Source organism: Erinaceus europaeus, chromosome 12 (genome assembly GCF_950295315.1).
Source record: "Erinaceus europaeus chromosome 12, mEriEur2.1, whole genome shotgun sequence".
Lineage (NCBI taxonomy): Eukaryota > Metazoa > Chordata > Mammalia > Eulipotyphla > Erinaceidae > Erinaceus > Erinaceus europaeus.
In genome coordinates, this window is record NC_080173.1 from 47,170,363 (window position 1) to 47,185,873 (window position 15,511).

At 48.3% G+C, this 15,511-nt stretch overlaps 2 protein-coding genes across 3 annotated transcripts in view; one reads left to right on the forward strand and one right to left on the reverse strand.

Moving 5' to 3' along the window:
* The window catches only part of STAT5A (signal transducer and activator of transcription 5A), a 36,249-nt gene extending 25,440 nt beyond the window's left edge, over positions 1-10,809 (reverse strand). For both annotated transcript variants that reach the window (XM_007534996.3, XM_060203486.1), the window contains exons 1-5: positions 10,687-10,809; positions 9,786-9,923; positions 9,303-9,459; positions 8,079-8,168; positions 3,725-3,899 (exon numbers count right to left, since the gene is read on the reverse strand). In XM_007534996.3, coding sequence (XP_007535058.1) covers positions 3,725-3,899; positions 8,079-8,168; positions 9,303-9,459; positions 9,786-9,913 — 550 coding nt within the window. In that variant the 5' untranslated portion in view covers positions 9,914-9,923; positions 10,687-10,809. The remainder of the gene's footprint in view (positions 1-3,724; positions 3,900-8,078; positions 8,169-9,302; positions 9,460-9,785; positions 9,924-10,686) is intronic.
* LOC103124280 (signal transducer and activator of transcription 5B) overlaps positions 10,690-15,511 on the forward strand; it is a 101,784-nt gene continuing 96,962 nt past the window's right edge. The window contains exon 1 of the mRNA XM_007534994.3: positions 10,690-10,820. The gene's annotated coding sequence lies outside the window, so the exon portion shown is untranslated. The remainder of the gene's footprint in view (positions 10,821-15,511) is intronic.

A 15,511-nucleotide genomic window follows, 5' to 3' on the forward strand; every position in this document is an offset into this window, starting at 1 on the left:
TTGGAATAAACACGGTGCCAAGTGCAAGGACCGGCATAAGGATCCTGGTTAGAGCCCCTGGCTCCTCACCTGCAGGGAGGTCACTTCACAGGTAGTGAAACAGGTCTGCAGGTGTCTGTCCTTCTCTTCCCCTCTCTGTCTCCCCCTCCTCTCTCCATTATCTCTCTGTCCTATCCAACAACAATGACATCAATGGCAAGAATAATAATAGCCACAACAACTATAAAAAAGAACAAGGGCAACAAAAGGGGGAAAAATAGCCTCCAGGAGCAGTGGATTCGCCTCAGCCATAACCCTTGAGGCAAAAAAAAAAAAGAAGTGAAAGACTTGTATACTTGAAAATTATGAGTCACTACTTAAGGAAATTGAAAAAGACACAAAGAAGTGGAAAGATATTCCATGTTCATGGGTTGAAAGAATTAATATCATCAAAATGTATATACTACCCAGAGCCATATACAGATTTAATGCTATCCCCATCAAGACCTCAACCGCATTTTTTAGGAAAATAGAACAAATGCAACGAATGTTTATCTGAAACCAGAAAAGACCTAGGATTGCCAAAACAATCTTGAGAAGAAAGAACAGAACTGGAGGCATCACACTCCCAGATTGCAAATTGTATTGTAGGGCCATTGTCATCAAAACTGCTTGGTACTGGAACATGAATAGACATACTGACCAGTGGAATAGAATTGAGAGCCCAGAAGTAAGCCCCCACACCTATGGACATCTAATCTTTGATAAAAGTACCCAACTATTAAATGGGAAAGCAGAGTCTCTTCAACAAATGGTGTTGGGAAAAATGGGTTGAAACATGCAGAAGAATAAAACTGAACCACTATATTTTACCAAATACAAAAGTAAATTCCAAGTGGATCAAGGACTTAGATGTTAGACCAAAAACTATCAGATACTTAAGAGGGAAATAGTGGCAGAACTCTTTTCCACATAAATTTTAAAGACATCTTCAATGAAACAAATCCAATTACAAAGAAGACTAAGGCAAGTATAAACCTAAGGGACTACGTCAGATTAAAAAGCTTCTGCACAGCAAAAGAAACCACTACCCAAACCAAGAAACCACTCACAGAATGGGAGAAGATCTTTACATGCCATACCTCAGACAAAAGGCTAATAACCAGAATATATAAAGAGCTCGCCAAACTCAACAACAAGAAAACAAATGACCCCATCCAAAAATGGGGAGAGGACATGGACAGAATATTCACCACAGAAGAGATCCAAAAGGCTGAGAAACACATGAAAAAATGCTCCAAGTCTTTGATGATCAGAAAAATACAAATAAAGACAATAAGGAAATACCACTTTGGGAGTCAGGCGGGTTAAGCGCACGTGGCGCAAAGCATAAGAACTGGCATAAAGATCCCGGTTCAAGCCCCCGGCTCCCCACCTGTAAGGGAGTCACCACAACCGGTGAGGCAGGTCTGCAGGTGTCTGTCTTTCTCTCCCCCTCTCTCTCTTCTCCTCCTCTCTCCTTTTCTTTCTGGTCTATCCAACAACAACGACAGCAATATCAACAATAACTACAACAATAAAACAAGGGCAACAAAAGGGAATAAATAAATACTTTAAAAAATGAAATACCACTTCACACCTGTGAGAATGTCATACATCAGAAAATGTAGCAGCAGCAAATGCTGGAGAGGTTGTGGGGGTTCAAGGAACCCTCCTGCACTGCTGGTGGGAATGTCAATTGGTCCAACCTCTGTGGAGAGCAATCTGGAGAACTCTCAGAAGGCTAGAAATGGACCTACCCTATGATCCCGCAATTCCTCTCCTGGGGATATATCCTAAAGAACCCAACACACCCATCCAAAAAGATTTGTGTACACCTATGTTCATAGCAGCACAATTTGTAATAGCCAAAACCTGGAAGCAACCCAGGTGTCCAACAACAGATGAGTGGCTGAGTAAGTTGTGGTATATATACACAATGGAATACTACTCAGGTATTAAAAATGGTAATTTCACCATTTTCAGCCTATCTTGGATAGAGCTTGAAGAAATCATGTTAAATGAAATAAGTCAGAAACAGAAGGATGAATAGGGAATGATCTCACTCTCAGGCAGAAGTTGAAAAACAAGATCAGAAAAGAAAACACAAGTAGAACCTGAACTGGAATTGGTGTATTGCACCAAAGTAAAAGACTCTGGGTGTGTGTTGGGGGGAAGAGTACAGGCCCTGGAAAATGATGACAGAGGAGCTAGTGGGGGTTGTATTGTTATGTGGAAAACTGAGAAATGCTATGCATGTACAAACTATTGTATTCACTGTCAGCTGTAAAACATTAATCCCCTAATAAAGAAAAAAGACAGGGAAAAGGGGGGATGTTCTCAAGAGATATCACAGTGGTTTATGCAACAGACTTTCATGCTTGAGGCACCAGAGGTTTCAGGTTCAGTCCCTGGCAACACCAAAAGCCAGAACTGAGCAATGATCTGGTTAATAAAAAAGAAGAGTGGGTACTGATATTAATATCAGACAAAAATAGACTTTAAGGCAAAGGGCATTATGAGTTCAATAAATATATTTCCTGGGAGCTGGGCACTGTCTCACCTTAGAGTACCCTCACTACAATGTGCAAGGACCCAGGTTCAAGACCTCAGCACCCACCTATATGGGGGAAGCTTCATGAATGGTAAAGCAGGGCTGCAGTTGCCTGTCTCTCTTCATACCTTTCTGCTCTATTTCTGTCTTAAAAAAAAAAAAAAAACAACTTGTAATCTTTTTTATACTGTATTTATTTATTTTACTGAGAGATACAGAATGAGAGAGAGAGACCAGAGCACCACTCAGCTCTGACTTATGGTGGTGCTGGGGACTGAACCTGGGGCCTTAGAGCCTCAGACAGGAAAGTCTTTTTGAATAACCACTATGCTATCTCCCAAGCCCTATTTCTCTCTCTCTCTTTCTCTCTCTCTCTTTGTGTGTGTCATAATTAGCAAGACATAAATCAGTCAGAAATCTATAATAACCATAAATCTATGTATATCTAATAACAAATCTTCAAAATATATAAAGTATTTACTGAAATTAGACAAGTCATGTTTCAAGACTCCTCAAATTGCACCTGGTTAATTCCTTTTGAGCCAATTTTTCTTTTCCTACACACCATGGCAGGCACTGGCAAACTACAGACCTAGGAGACAGGGAAAATTTCCACTATCACCACCTTTTCCCCAGCCCCACCACTTACCAGTGAGGCTCAAGAAGAGGTATTCATGGAATTCTACCTCTTCCCTGTCAGATTCAGTCAAGATGCTCCCAACTTAATGCCCCCCCTGGCTAGATAACACTTTGTGATTATATACATTCATTCACTAATTGAACTATTGATGATAATACCCACAATTAGGGCAAGAATACTGGGAGTAAAGAATAGAGCTATTATGACATCTCTCTAAGTAGAGCTAGTTCTGCCACTTACAAGCACATAGACCAAGTTATTTGTTCCCTTTGAACCTCAGTTTTACCATTTGCAAAACAGAGGTGATACAACTATCTACTACTTAAGGTTGCTATGGAAATTGAACAGTGCTATGGAAATTGAACAGGCTCAGCCACTGGGAGACATTACCTCCCAGACTCTGGGTAAAGTGCTGGTGAGAGGAACACCAACCCAGTCCCCACTCGAGTAGCTCATAGAGTAACCCTCAGTTCCATGCTCAAGACCACACCACCTCCACCACACCACCCTACCCTGGATCCTCAGGCTCTCCTGATACTGGATGATGAAGTACTCCTGAGTCTGCTGCAGCTTCTTCAGTTCATTTTCCGTGTCCTGCGTGACCAGTCGCAGCTCCTCAAACGTCTGGTTGATCTGAAGGTGTTTCTGGGACATGGCATCAGCAAGGCTGCCAGCTGGAGAAGTGCCCTGGAGACAGAACAGGGGGAGAGTGCAGGCAGCCATGAGCCAAGCAGTGGGGCTGAGAGATGGCCTTGGCCCCAAGAGAAACCAAAGCCAGCACCTAGGACCAGACTGAAGCTCCAAATGCTAACCAGTGAGTCAGAGGAATGCACACAGCAATTGTGAGAGCCGGGGTAGATGGGGAAGGGGAGAAACAGTTAAATGGCTGCTTTAGTACTCTGGGGAAGGAGGGACAGGAAGGGACAGAAGAGAAGTTTGGGGACCTGGTACATAATGGTACTGTACCCATCTGTCTGTGAATACACTGTAAACCATTAACTCCCTCAGTAAAAGGTAAAGAAAAAAAAAAAGCTGCTTCATGAAGTACAACAAAAACTTTACTGCAGAGCTGAACTCCACCAAGTATCCCAAACATTATGCCCATCTACATGCTCTTTGGGGAAAGCAGAACTCAGCACATGGCAGGAGAGCCCTGGGTTTTCCTGCCAATGACGGCAGCCTTTCGCTTTACATCCACTCAGTGGCACAGCACTGTGAAGTGAGCCAGAGGCTGGGGCACAGAGGGGAGCAGGCTGTCTGTGTCCACATTCAATACCTTCCTGTGGCTGAAGGAGAAGGGCGAGCTTCACCTAGGCAGAGTCTAGAAACCTCAAAATGAAGCCACAGTGTTTGCCAGTCCAGTCATCAAAGTGACCTTGCCAGATCCATTCCTTCTGCACCTGGCTGGAAGTGGGCGAAGTCTTTAGGGCCTCTCCAGTGACCTGTTCTCAGAACTTCAGGCTCTTTCCCACAGCCTCTACTACCTTCACCGATAAACTGCCTTCTTCCATCTCCAGCTCCACTGCTGCTCAAATAAATACACTAGCTACTTCTGTCCCTTAAGTACATAATGTGTTCCTGCCTCTGGGCCTTTTCTCTTATTATTTTAGCTCCCTGAAACATTCTGGCACCAAGTCATATTAAAGCTGGCTCTTTGGATGGAATTTTTTTAGAGTCGTCTTCTCTGATGGGTCAATTCTGAAAAAGCACCATCCTTATCTAGAACCCGTCTGCTCTTGCATCATTTTCTTTCTTGTCTCCCTGCACTAGGATGAGAATTCCCTAAGTTCTATGACCTTGCCTTTATTGTGTATCACAAAATTCCTCAAGTCTAGGACATCAGAGGGATTCAAGAACAACTTGATGACGGAGAAGGAATAATATCACCCAGAGCTATATTTCTTCTTTTTTTTTTTTCTTGCCTCCAGGATTTTGTGACTACACTATTCCAGTACTCCAAAGTGAACTCTTTCCCCCCCCCCCCCAAGACAGAAGGCGAGATACAGAGAAGGAGAGAGAGACACAGGTAGTCTGGGAGGTGATGCAGTGGATAAAGCATTGGACTCTCAAGCACGAGATCCTGAGTTCAATGCCTGGCAGCACATGTACCAGAGTGATGTCTGGTTCTCTCTCTCTCTCTCTCTCCTCCTATCCTTCTCATATTTCTCATAAATAAATAAATAAATAAAATATTTAAAAAGAAAAGATAAAGAGAGAGAAAGAAAGAGCGATACCACAGCACTGTTCTGACACTCGAGAAGCTTCCCCCATGCAGTGTGCTCCCATGTGGTGGCTGAGGGTTCAAACCCATGTCCTCATGAATGGCCAAGTGTGTGCTTTACTGGATGAGCTATCTCCCAGTCCCTTAGAAATGTCTTTTTTTTTTTTTTGCCTCCAGGATCATTGCTGGGGCTCAGTGTCTGCACTATGAATCCACTGCTCCTGGAGGGCATTTTTCCTATTTTGTTGCCTTTGTTGTTGTTATTGTTGTCATTGCTGTTGTTGTTGAATAAGACAGAGAGAAATGGAGAGAGGAGGGGAAGACAGAGAAGGGGAGAGAAAGATAGACACCTGCAGACCTGCTTCACCGCCTGTCAAGCAACCCCCCTACAGGTGGGGAGCCGGGGGCTCGAACTGGGATCCCTACACCGGTCCCTGCACTTCGCGCCACATTCACTTAATCCAGTGTGCTACCACTCGGCCACCAGACATGTACTTCTTAACTGGCACCTAGTTTATTTCCTTTGTTTAAATTTTATTTATTTATTATTTATTAGAGACAGAGAGAAATGGATAAGGAAGGAGATAGGAAGGGATGGGGGAGAACTGTAGCACTGCTTCACTGCTTGTGAAGCTTTCTTCCTGTAGATGGGAACCTGAGGCTTGAACTTGGAACCTTGTACATGGTAATATGTGCGCTTAACCAGGTGCACCACCTCCTGGACATTTCTTAGTTTATTTCTGCATTTATAGATAACTCTGCAAAGAAGTCTCTTTGTAACCTGGCTCCTGCCCTCTCTAGCTTTACCTATGAAGGATTCCTAGCTACACTGCTTATTTACAAATCTTCAAATATAATAAGATGGCTCATGCCTTCTTGCCAGCAGATAAGCCTTGGTTGATTTTTTTTTTTTTGGCTTTGTTTTTTGTGTGTGTTTCTAGTGCTGGGGATGGAACACGGGGCCTTACACATGCATACACGCAAAGCTTTTAATCTCCCACTAGGCTACATCTCTGGCCCCATATTCCAAGTGCTATTTTTGACTGGATCTCATCCCTCTTTCTTCCTCCCCATTGCCTCACTGTAGTTCAGACAGCTCCTTCCTCAGGACACACCTGCCAGCCTGCCCCAATCTGAGTTGGTTACTTCTTCGATTTATGTTCTCTTTGTGTACAGCACATCTTTAGTGAATCTGTCACTTTCTGACTGCCTTTTGGGTAGGGAACTCTTATCTGCTTTCTCTAGTCCCAGTCCAGCATCAGAGACACAGCAGGCCATCTGTCAATATTTATTGAATGAACAATGACATTCCTGAAAGAAGTGTCCACAACAATAAATAAGGAATAAACTGACCTGTGCCTCAGCCATGATTCTATGCTCTTTACCTATGTAAAGAGGTATCATTTCACAAAATTCACTTGACTTTTATTGCAGATAAAAGTCACATCTGTACCACTGATGTTCAGTGCCTTTATTTATTTTCAGAACCTTCTGTGTCTCTTTGGCCCTCACTCCTCTGAGTCAGTTCTTCTGTCATATGCTCTCAGTTCCATTCATCCTCACACACACTCTGAAAGATTATATCTCAATTTAGCACCAGTGCCATTTATTGATGACAAGTCTTTTTCCATGGTGATCTGTGATGCCATTTCTGAACCAGCTGGGCTTTCCAGATTGTGTGTGTGCGCGCGCGTGTGCGTGTGTATGTATGTTCACAGCTTCCTCTTCTGTTTCTTTGGTCTGTCTTATTCAACCCACAGAGGATTTCATTGAATCATCATAGTTCCTTACAAGTTAGGTTCTAGCTCAATCCTCATTTATCATCAAAGAAGAAGAGAGGTAAATAAAATAATTTGCTGATAAGAGGTGCAACCACGATCTGATCTGGAGAGTCATGCTACACCTGCATATGATTCTGCCTCCCACACAGGCCCAATTCTCTCTCTCTTTATTTATTTATTTCCTTTTGTTGCCCTTGTTGTTTTATTGTTGTAGTTATTATTGATGTCGTTGTTGTTGGATAGGACAGAAAGAAATGGAGAGAGGAGGGGAAGACAGAGAGGGGGAGAGAAAGACAGATACCTGCTTCACCGCCTGTGAAAAATTTCCCCTACAGATGAGGAGCTGGGGGCTCAAACTGGGATCTTTCCACCAGTGCTTGTGCTTTGCGCCATCTGCACTTAACCGCTGCACTACTGCCCAGCTCCCAGGCCCAGTTATCTTATCTTGCTGACATGTTCCTCATGCCGAATGTTTAGAAAACAGTTGCATCTGGGAGTCAGACGGTAGCACAGCAGGTTAAGCACACATGACGCAAATTTCAAGGACTGGCCTAAGGATCCCGGTTTGAGCCCCCATTTCCCCGCCTGTAGGGGAGTCACTTCACAGACGGTGAAGCAGGTCTGCAGGTGTCTGTCTTTCTCTCCCCCTCTCTGTCTTCCCCTCCTCTCTCCATTTCTCTCTGTCCTATGCAACAACGATGACATCAATAACCACAACAATAATAACTGCAACAATAAAACAAAGGCAACAAAAGGGAATAAATAATTTTTTTTAATTATTAAAAAAAAGAAAAAGAAAACAGTTGCATCTAAAGAGAAATATGCACAGGAGGATCTTGCTTCCTTCCCACCCTGGACACTCACATTGTTGGCTTCTCGGACCAGCCTCTGTTCATTGTACAGAATGTGGCGGATGCAGCGGACCAGCTCCATGGGGCAGCGGTCATACGTGTTCTGCAAGAATCCAAGAGTAAAATAAATAGCAAAAATAAATAGATAAATAAATAACAAGAATCCAAGAGTAGCTACCAGGACCTGTCCTCTTCCCACCATATCCATCTGTTTCTCTCCTCCAACCCCTGCCTTAGTTTTTCCTGGGAAGCCTTTGGAACTATCACCAGACTAATTAATTAAATCAATTAATTAAAAAGCTTTCTCTCTCTCCTATACTTTGTCCCACCCCATTCCTTTCCCCAAAAGCTAAATCTTTTTTTTTCTGACTCTATGTTATCACTGGGGCTCAGTGCCTGCACTATAAATCCACTGCTCCTGGAGGCCGCTTTCTCCATTTTATTGCCCTTGTTGTTATTGTTGCCATTGCTGTTGTTGTTGTTGTTGGATAGGACAGAGAGAAGTCAAGAGAAGAGAGGAAGAGGGGAGACCTGCTTCACCACTTTTGAAGCTACCCCTGTAGGTGGGGAGCCGGAAGCTCGAACTGGGATCTTTATGTGGTCCCTGTGTTTAACCTGTTGCACTACCACCACCACCCCCTTCTTTTTTAAAGCTAGAGACACACAGAGGCTTAGAGAAACACGCACACAGAAACTACAGCACTGAAGTTTCTTTCAATGCAGTGGAGACCAGGCACAAACCTGGGTTGTGCACATAGAAAACAGTGTACTATGAGAATCTCTATCTTTTATCTAGCTCAAGGCTCTTTCATCCAGCTCTTGCCTCCAGGTCAGTTCTGTTCTTCTCCCTCCTGAGTTAGAATGACTCTCTCAGCTTCAAAAGAGTCCTGGGAGGCATGTTTGGTAGTCTCATTCTTTCATTTCTAGAGTCTGTCAATCTTCATTTCTCCAGCAATGAATGCTTGGTTAGTCCACCTCCATTCTTTCTGTCCAGAATGTGATTCTCTTGACGACACACATGTCCCCACTCCTTGCCTCCTAATGTGTTAAAGGAATCTGATGGGTCTGATTAAGAAAGAGGGGGCGGAGGAAATTGATGCACAGAAAAGTTGCCAACAGGCTCAGGGTCACATAATGAGTCAGTGCCTGAGCCAGGAAAAATAACCCAGGGTTCTAATGCTAGAAAGAGATGGTAGACACGGCTTGCCTGCAGATTAGGCTAGGAGCACACACCCACCTGGAGCTGTGTGGCATAGTGCCCCAGCTTGATCTTCAGCAAGAACCCATCTTCCCCCACCTGGTGTTCCGCCTTCTTCTGTAGCTCCTGCACCAGGCCTTCCAGGAGCTGGGTAGCCTGGGCCCGGTCTTGAGGACTGTCCAAGTCAATGGCATCCCTTAGGGCAAAGCAAGGAGAGAAACCCACTGTGGTGCCACCTTGGGCACAGAGGTCTGGCACCAGGGGACGTGGAAATCCCAGGCATGTGACTCCAAAGCCACAAGACTTGTTCCTAGCAGTACCGCAGGCATCAGAGTCTAGAAACATGCCCTGTCCCCTCCCAGACTCCCATTTCCCTGTTCCCCTTTTCCAAGGACACCACCCCTTCCGCACAGAGAGGGGTACACAGGACCAGAATCACACACCAAACTGCAAGGAGACCTAAAGGCAAGTGGGTCTGGATGGTACAAACCCACAGAGGGAGACACCAGCAGGGTCACCTACCACGGCTGGCTCTCGATCCACTGTGCCAAGTAGTGCCGGACCTCGATGGGGAAGTGCTGCCCATACAGCACCTGCATTTGGCGCAGCGCATCTCCCTGCAGCTGCTGGGCCTGGATCCACCCCGCCATGGCCGGGTACCTAGGGAGAGCAGATGGCTCAACAGGCGCCCCAGCAGAGGTGAGGGCTGGGCCTGGCGGTGCCCACCGGTCCCTGGACCGCGGTCAGGTCAGGCCCCACCCCTCCCACAGACACGCTTTCCTGTGCGGGAAGAGAGATGGTGAGGCGGGGAAGGCCGCCCTTCCCTCCAACAAGGAACCCACAGAGGCTTGGGGAGGGGCTCTTGAAAGTCAGGTGCCCTCCCCCTCTTCCTCTCCCCTCACCCCACCGGGGCTTCCCCAGAGGTGGTGGTGGAGGGGCAGTTAGAAACTGAAAGGAAAACTTGGAGGAGCCCCACGGACCCTCTGGGGAGTGCTCCGAAAGACCCCTCCCCTGTCTCAAGAGAACCCCAAGTCTCAATTTCTAAGAAGGGGGCGCGGACATTCCAAGCCAAAGTTAGGGAGACATCACCGACGGCTCCCAGCGGACTGCCGGCCCCCACGGGCACGTGGTTCGGGCAGTGCAGGAGCGAAGGTGGGGGAGACAGCCTCCCCCTAGGGCTGTGCGCCAGCTTGCGCCCCCAGGTCCCTCCTTGTCCAGCCCGACAGCGCCCCCTATCCGGTGCGGGCGGAGCCGGCGCCCACCCAGTGGGTCCCCCGGCGCCCCCAGAGCCCTGGTTCGCGCTCCTCCCCGGCGGGCACGGTCCCTGCGCCCGGCTCGGCGCTGGACTCCGGGCTCTGAGGGTCCGAGAGCGAGGGGAGCGCCCCCTCGGCGCGCCGTGCAGACACCGCGCCCGGCCACCCACCTGCAGGGCCGAGCCGTCCAGCGGCGGGGCCGGCGGTCCGCCCGGCGGCTCTCGCTCGGGCCCGGGCTCCTGGCGGCAGCAGCAGCGGCGGCTGTTACTACAGGAAGGAGCCGAGAGCGATTTCCTCCTCAAAGGTCAGCTGCCTCCGATAGACCATACACAGCGCGCTCCCTCCCGCCGACACCCCTCCCAGCCCGGGAGGGAGCTCCCTCCCTCTCTTCCACCCTCGCCTCCGCCCTCGGTCGCGGGCTCCCCGGGGAGCGCGCGGCGGGCGGCGGGCGGGGCCCCCCGGAGAGTCTGGGCTGCACCGCGCTGGGGGCTGCCCCGACGGCGGGGACCCCCCGGGAGTCCCAGCCAGCCTTCGCCTGCCGCCGCGCCAAGTGCCCATGAGGGTGGCGGGCCTGAGGCTCCAGGGTGGCCGGAGGAGGGGAGTGGGAGGGCCGGGAAAACCCAGGCTCTGGAAGTCCCAAACCTGGGCCTCAATTTTCTCATCTGTCAAGAGGGAGGAGGGGAAGATTGGACTGACTGAGGAGACCTTATAGCTCTGGCATGTATCACCTATAGAGTGTGAAGAAGGAGAAGAGGAAGGAGAAATGCGCCTGTGACTTTATGTGGGTTGGGAATACAGCTTTTGTGACCTCAGGGGCAGAGCCTTAAGGAGGGGGAAAGACTGAGGATTCCAGTGAAGCCAGCTCACCGCCAGGCCCCACCTCCCCTCCTTCCATTACTCCCACCACACTGCAGTAGAAATAGGAAAGAACCTTAGCAGGCTAGAGTCTCAAATCCCCTTGAGTCCTGTAGATAAGATATGGAAGCCCAGAGAGGGAACGGGGCTTGCCCAGGACCACACAGTGGGCACAGAGCCTAGTAGGCTGTCTGTGATCCAACTCAACTGGGAATACACCTGCTTTACCACACTGGTGGCCCAGGTCCCAGTCCTCCCCTCCGCCCCCCAAACACTGGGTAAGCTGTGGTCGTGTGGTGTGTCTCTCTGTCTCTTTATATCTGTAAAAGCCCGAAGTGGTGAAACCCAGGCAAACACAATGGATGAATGAATGAATGAATGAATGAATATAAACCTGACCCTGTAGTACCCCACTACCCCCAAACCAAGCACTTCTGAGACTGGGCCTTTAAGAAGTCCAAGGAGGTCTGATTTGAATTCTCACTAGTCTCTGATTGCCTATAGCCCCGACCACCACAGGAACACCATTTCGGAGCCTTGCCTGGGTCACAGCCCCCTTCACTGAATGCCCCCAGCTAGTCCTGAGTTGTTAGGCAAGGCTGGACTGGAAGCCTTCCATCCCCTTTGCCCGGCTTCCTTCTCCTCTGGGCCTCCCCTCTGCCTGGCAGCTGATGTTGGCAGCCCCTGGGGAGGGGCCAGCCTGGCCACTAACTCACTTCCCAACTGGGCCAAGGCCTTATGTCCTGGGGGAAAAGCTTTCTTCCCTCCCTAATTACTTCTTAGTTCTGCCCTTTTCTCTCCACTGTCTCCTCTCCTCCATCTTCTCACCCCTTACAACCTCCCCTACTTTCATTCTTTTGGCTTCAGAGGAAGACCAAAGTTTACAGCTGAAGGAGCTAGAATGTCAAGGACTCCCCCACCCCCTTCATGTGTGGCCACAGTCTCTTAACTGAAACGCTCACAAGGAAAGGAATTGGAAACTGTAGGAGGTTTTGAGAAGGACTGGAGGAACCTCATATATTCTGCAGAGTCCTAGGGGGTGGTGTGGGGAAGAGTAGTACCTCTTCTCCCTTGTCCCCCCCACTCTGTGCAGTGGACTGGCAGGAAAGGATCACACACACATTACACCTAGAATAAGTCAAGCTCCAAAGCTAGAAATAATCATAATGATGACTTTACAAATGGGAACAGGCACAGGGACTTAACCAGTGTTGTGCACAGCCTGTCAGTGGCAGATTCAAACCCATTTCTGCACCCAACTTGACCTCCACCCTTTGCTTCCACAGAGGGCAGAGGGGAAGGTAAAGCAGTTGGTGGGTGCAGAGTCATTAAGACTTCCAAGTCCTCTGGGCCAGGTCTGGAGGGGAGAGAATCACCGTAGACATGATCTTCCATGTGGACACCTACAGTGGGTGGCATATGGGTTCCCCTGTCCGTGGGGGGGGGGGGGGGGGGAGGCTACAGTTGCCTTTCCAGCTGTTCCCAGGGGCCCCTGAAGGGGCTGCTGCTTCCGAGGCAGCCTCTCTCAACACACATCTGGTTGAGTGGGGCAGGGTTTGGTTGGAGGATGGGTAGTTCTAGCTCCTAAAAGTTAGAACTGGGGCTCTAGGGAACAAAACTGGAGGGCATGGTCTTCTATAAGGATGTGATTCAGTACCCTACCCCAAAGTCCTTATATACCCCCTGAAATCTTGTACTAATAGTCACAGCTAGTCCCCCAGCCCACTTCCCACTCTCTCTCCATTTGACCTCTCTTGTGTAAGAGGCCCTGAATACCAGCATCTTGGTTATGTTTTCTCCTCTTTCTGTTTGATTCTTCTCCTTACTTTAACTCCTCTCTAGGTCTCTGACTTCCACTCTGATTTAGTGTGGGTTTATCTCTGTTTCTTTAGCCTCTCTCCTCCCTTTGAGATGCAGTGCAAGGGGAGGAGCTTTGGAACTTTCCCAGGATGGGTAAAGGCCACCCCAGGGAGTAGGGGAGGGAAGGGTGTCAGAGTTGGGTTGGGGGCAGAGGTGACTGTGGTCATGACTCCGGATAACACAACTACCCGGAAATGTCAAATTTGGGGTTTCTTTTTGCTTTCAGTGCCCTGGTTTGGTCTCTGCTATTTCCCACCACAAAGCACCTTAGTGGTTTTAGGGGCCCAGACTAGAGAGGAGAAAACTGAGGCCTTAGGGGAATGGAGTTCAGGAAGATGAGAAACTGCCAAGTCTTTGGACTGACTGACTGACTGATTTGTGGTCCCCAACTGCCCCTCATCCCCAGTTCCAAGTAGTATTGCAGTGAGGAAGAATTAAAAAACAATGGGCAAGGGGCCAGGTTGTAGTGCTGTGGGTTAAGCACACATGGCGTGAAATGCAAGGACCAGTATAAGGATTCCAGTTCAAATCCCCCGCTCCCCACCTGCAGAGGGGATGCTTTGCAAGTGGTGAAGCAGGTCTGCAGGTGTTTATCTTCCTCCCCCTGTCTTCCCCTCCTCTTTTGACTTCTTTCTGTCCTATCCAACAACAACATCTTATTTATTTATTTATTTTTCTAATTTTTTATTATCTTTATTTATTGAATAGAGACGCTAGAAACCAAGAGGGCAAGGGAGATAGAGAAGGAGAGACAGAGAAACACCTACAGACCGGCTTTACCACTCACAAAGCTTCCCCCCTGCAGGTAAGGCCTGGGGGCTTGAACCTGGGTCCTTGTACACTATAACATGTGCGTTCAACCAGGTGTACCACCACCTGGCTCCCCAACAATAGTATCAATAACAACAACAACAAAGGCAACAAAATGAAAAAAAAAAAAAGGCCTCCAGGAGCAGTGGATTCATAGTGCAGGCACTGAGCCCCAAAGATAACCCTGGAGTAAAAAAAAATGGGTATGCATTCCCCCAAAGAAGACTGACTGTATATTTTTTGAATAATAATAATCCCTAGTCCAGTCTATAACTAGCACACTTTATACTTCTGCACTGAGTGGCGGCACAATATGTGCAGACATGTTCCTTATATCTCTAGTGCAGCCAGTCCTGGCAGTGTCCTTCAAATTAGGCAGGGTCAAATGCAACCCCTTAGATTAGTGTAGGAAGGAGACCTCACCAAAGCTGTCAGACAGGTAAGTGCAGAGCTGGCACCAGGACGCATGCTGCCTGGCCCTGTGTGCTGGAGCTCAGTACAGGTTTTTTTAAAAAATTTATTTATTCGGGAGTCAGGCGGTGGCACAGTGGGTTAAGCGCATGTGGCGCAAAGCGCAGGGACCAGCGTAAGGAGCCCCCCCCCCCCCCCCGCTCCCCACCTGCAGGGGAGTCGCTTCACGGGCGGTGAAGCAGGTCTGCAGGTGTCTATCTTTCTCTCCTCCTCTCTGCCTTCCCCTCCTCTCTCCATTTCTCTCTGTCTTATCCAACAACAAAGCAGCGTCAACAATGGCAATAATAACCACAACGAAGCTGCAACAACTAGGGCAACAAAAAGGGGGAAAAATGGCCTCCAGGAGCGGTGGATTCATGGTGCAGGCACCGAGCCCAGCAATAACCCTGGAGGGAAAAAAAAAATTATTTATTCCCTTTTGTTGCCCTTGTTGTTTTATTGTTGTAGTTATTATTGCTGTCATTGTTGTTGGATAGGACAAAGAGAAATGGAGAGAGGAGGGGAAGACAGAGAGGGGGAGAGAAAGATAGTCACCAGCAGACCTGCTTCACCACCTGTGAAGCGACTCCCCTGCAGATGGGGAGCTGGAGGCTCCAACCGGGATCCTTACGCCGGTCCTTGTGCTTTGCGCCATCTGCACTTAACCCGCCACACTACTGCCCGACCAGTACAGTTTTTCCCCGGCTTCTCTCAATCCCCACACATGCCTGCAAAATGAAGACATCTCTTTGGCTGGACTGTCCCATAATTGTTGTGTGGTTTCAAGCATGGTGCATGGTACATGCCTCTACTTTGCTGAATGAGGCAGTGTAACTTGGGCATGATAGGAAGTTACCCACCTTCAAGTTTATGGAGCAAGGGAAGAATGATCCCAAGTCAAGTTTTTGTCCTGCCCTTCTGGGGTTTACCCAGAAGGCCCTGCTGAAGCCCCTTGCCTGGGGAGAACAGACTGAGGTCACCTTGACCTAACCGTCATGTGGGGGTGGAGGGATGTGGTAC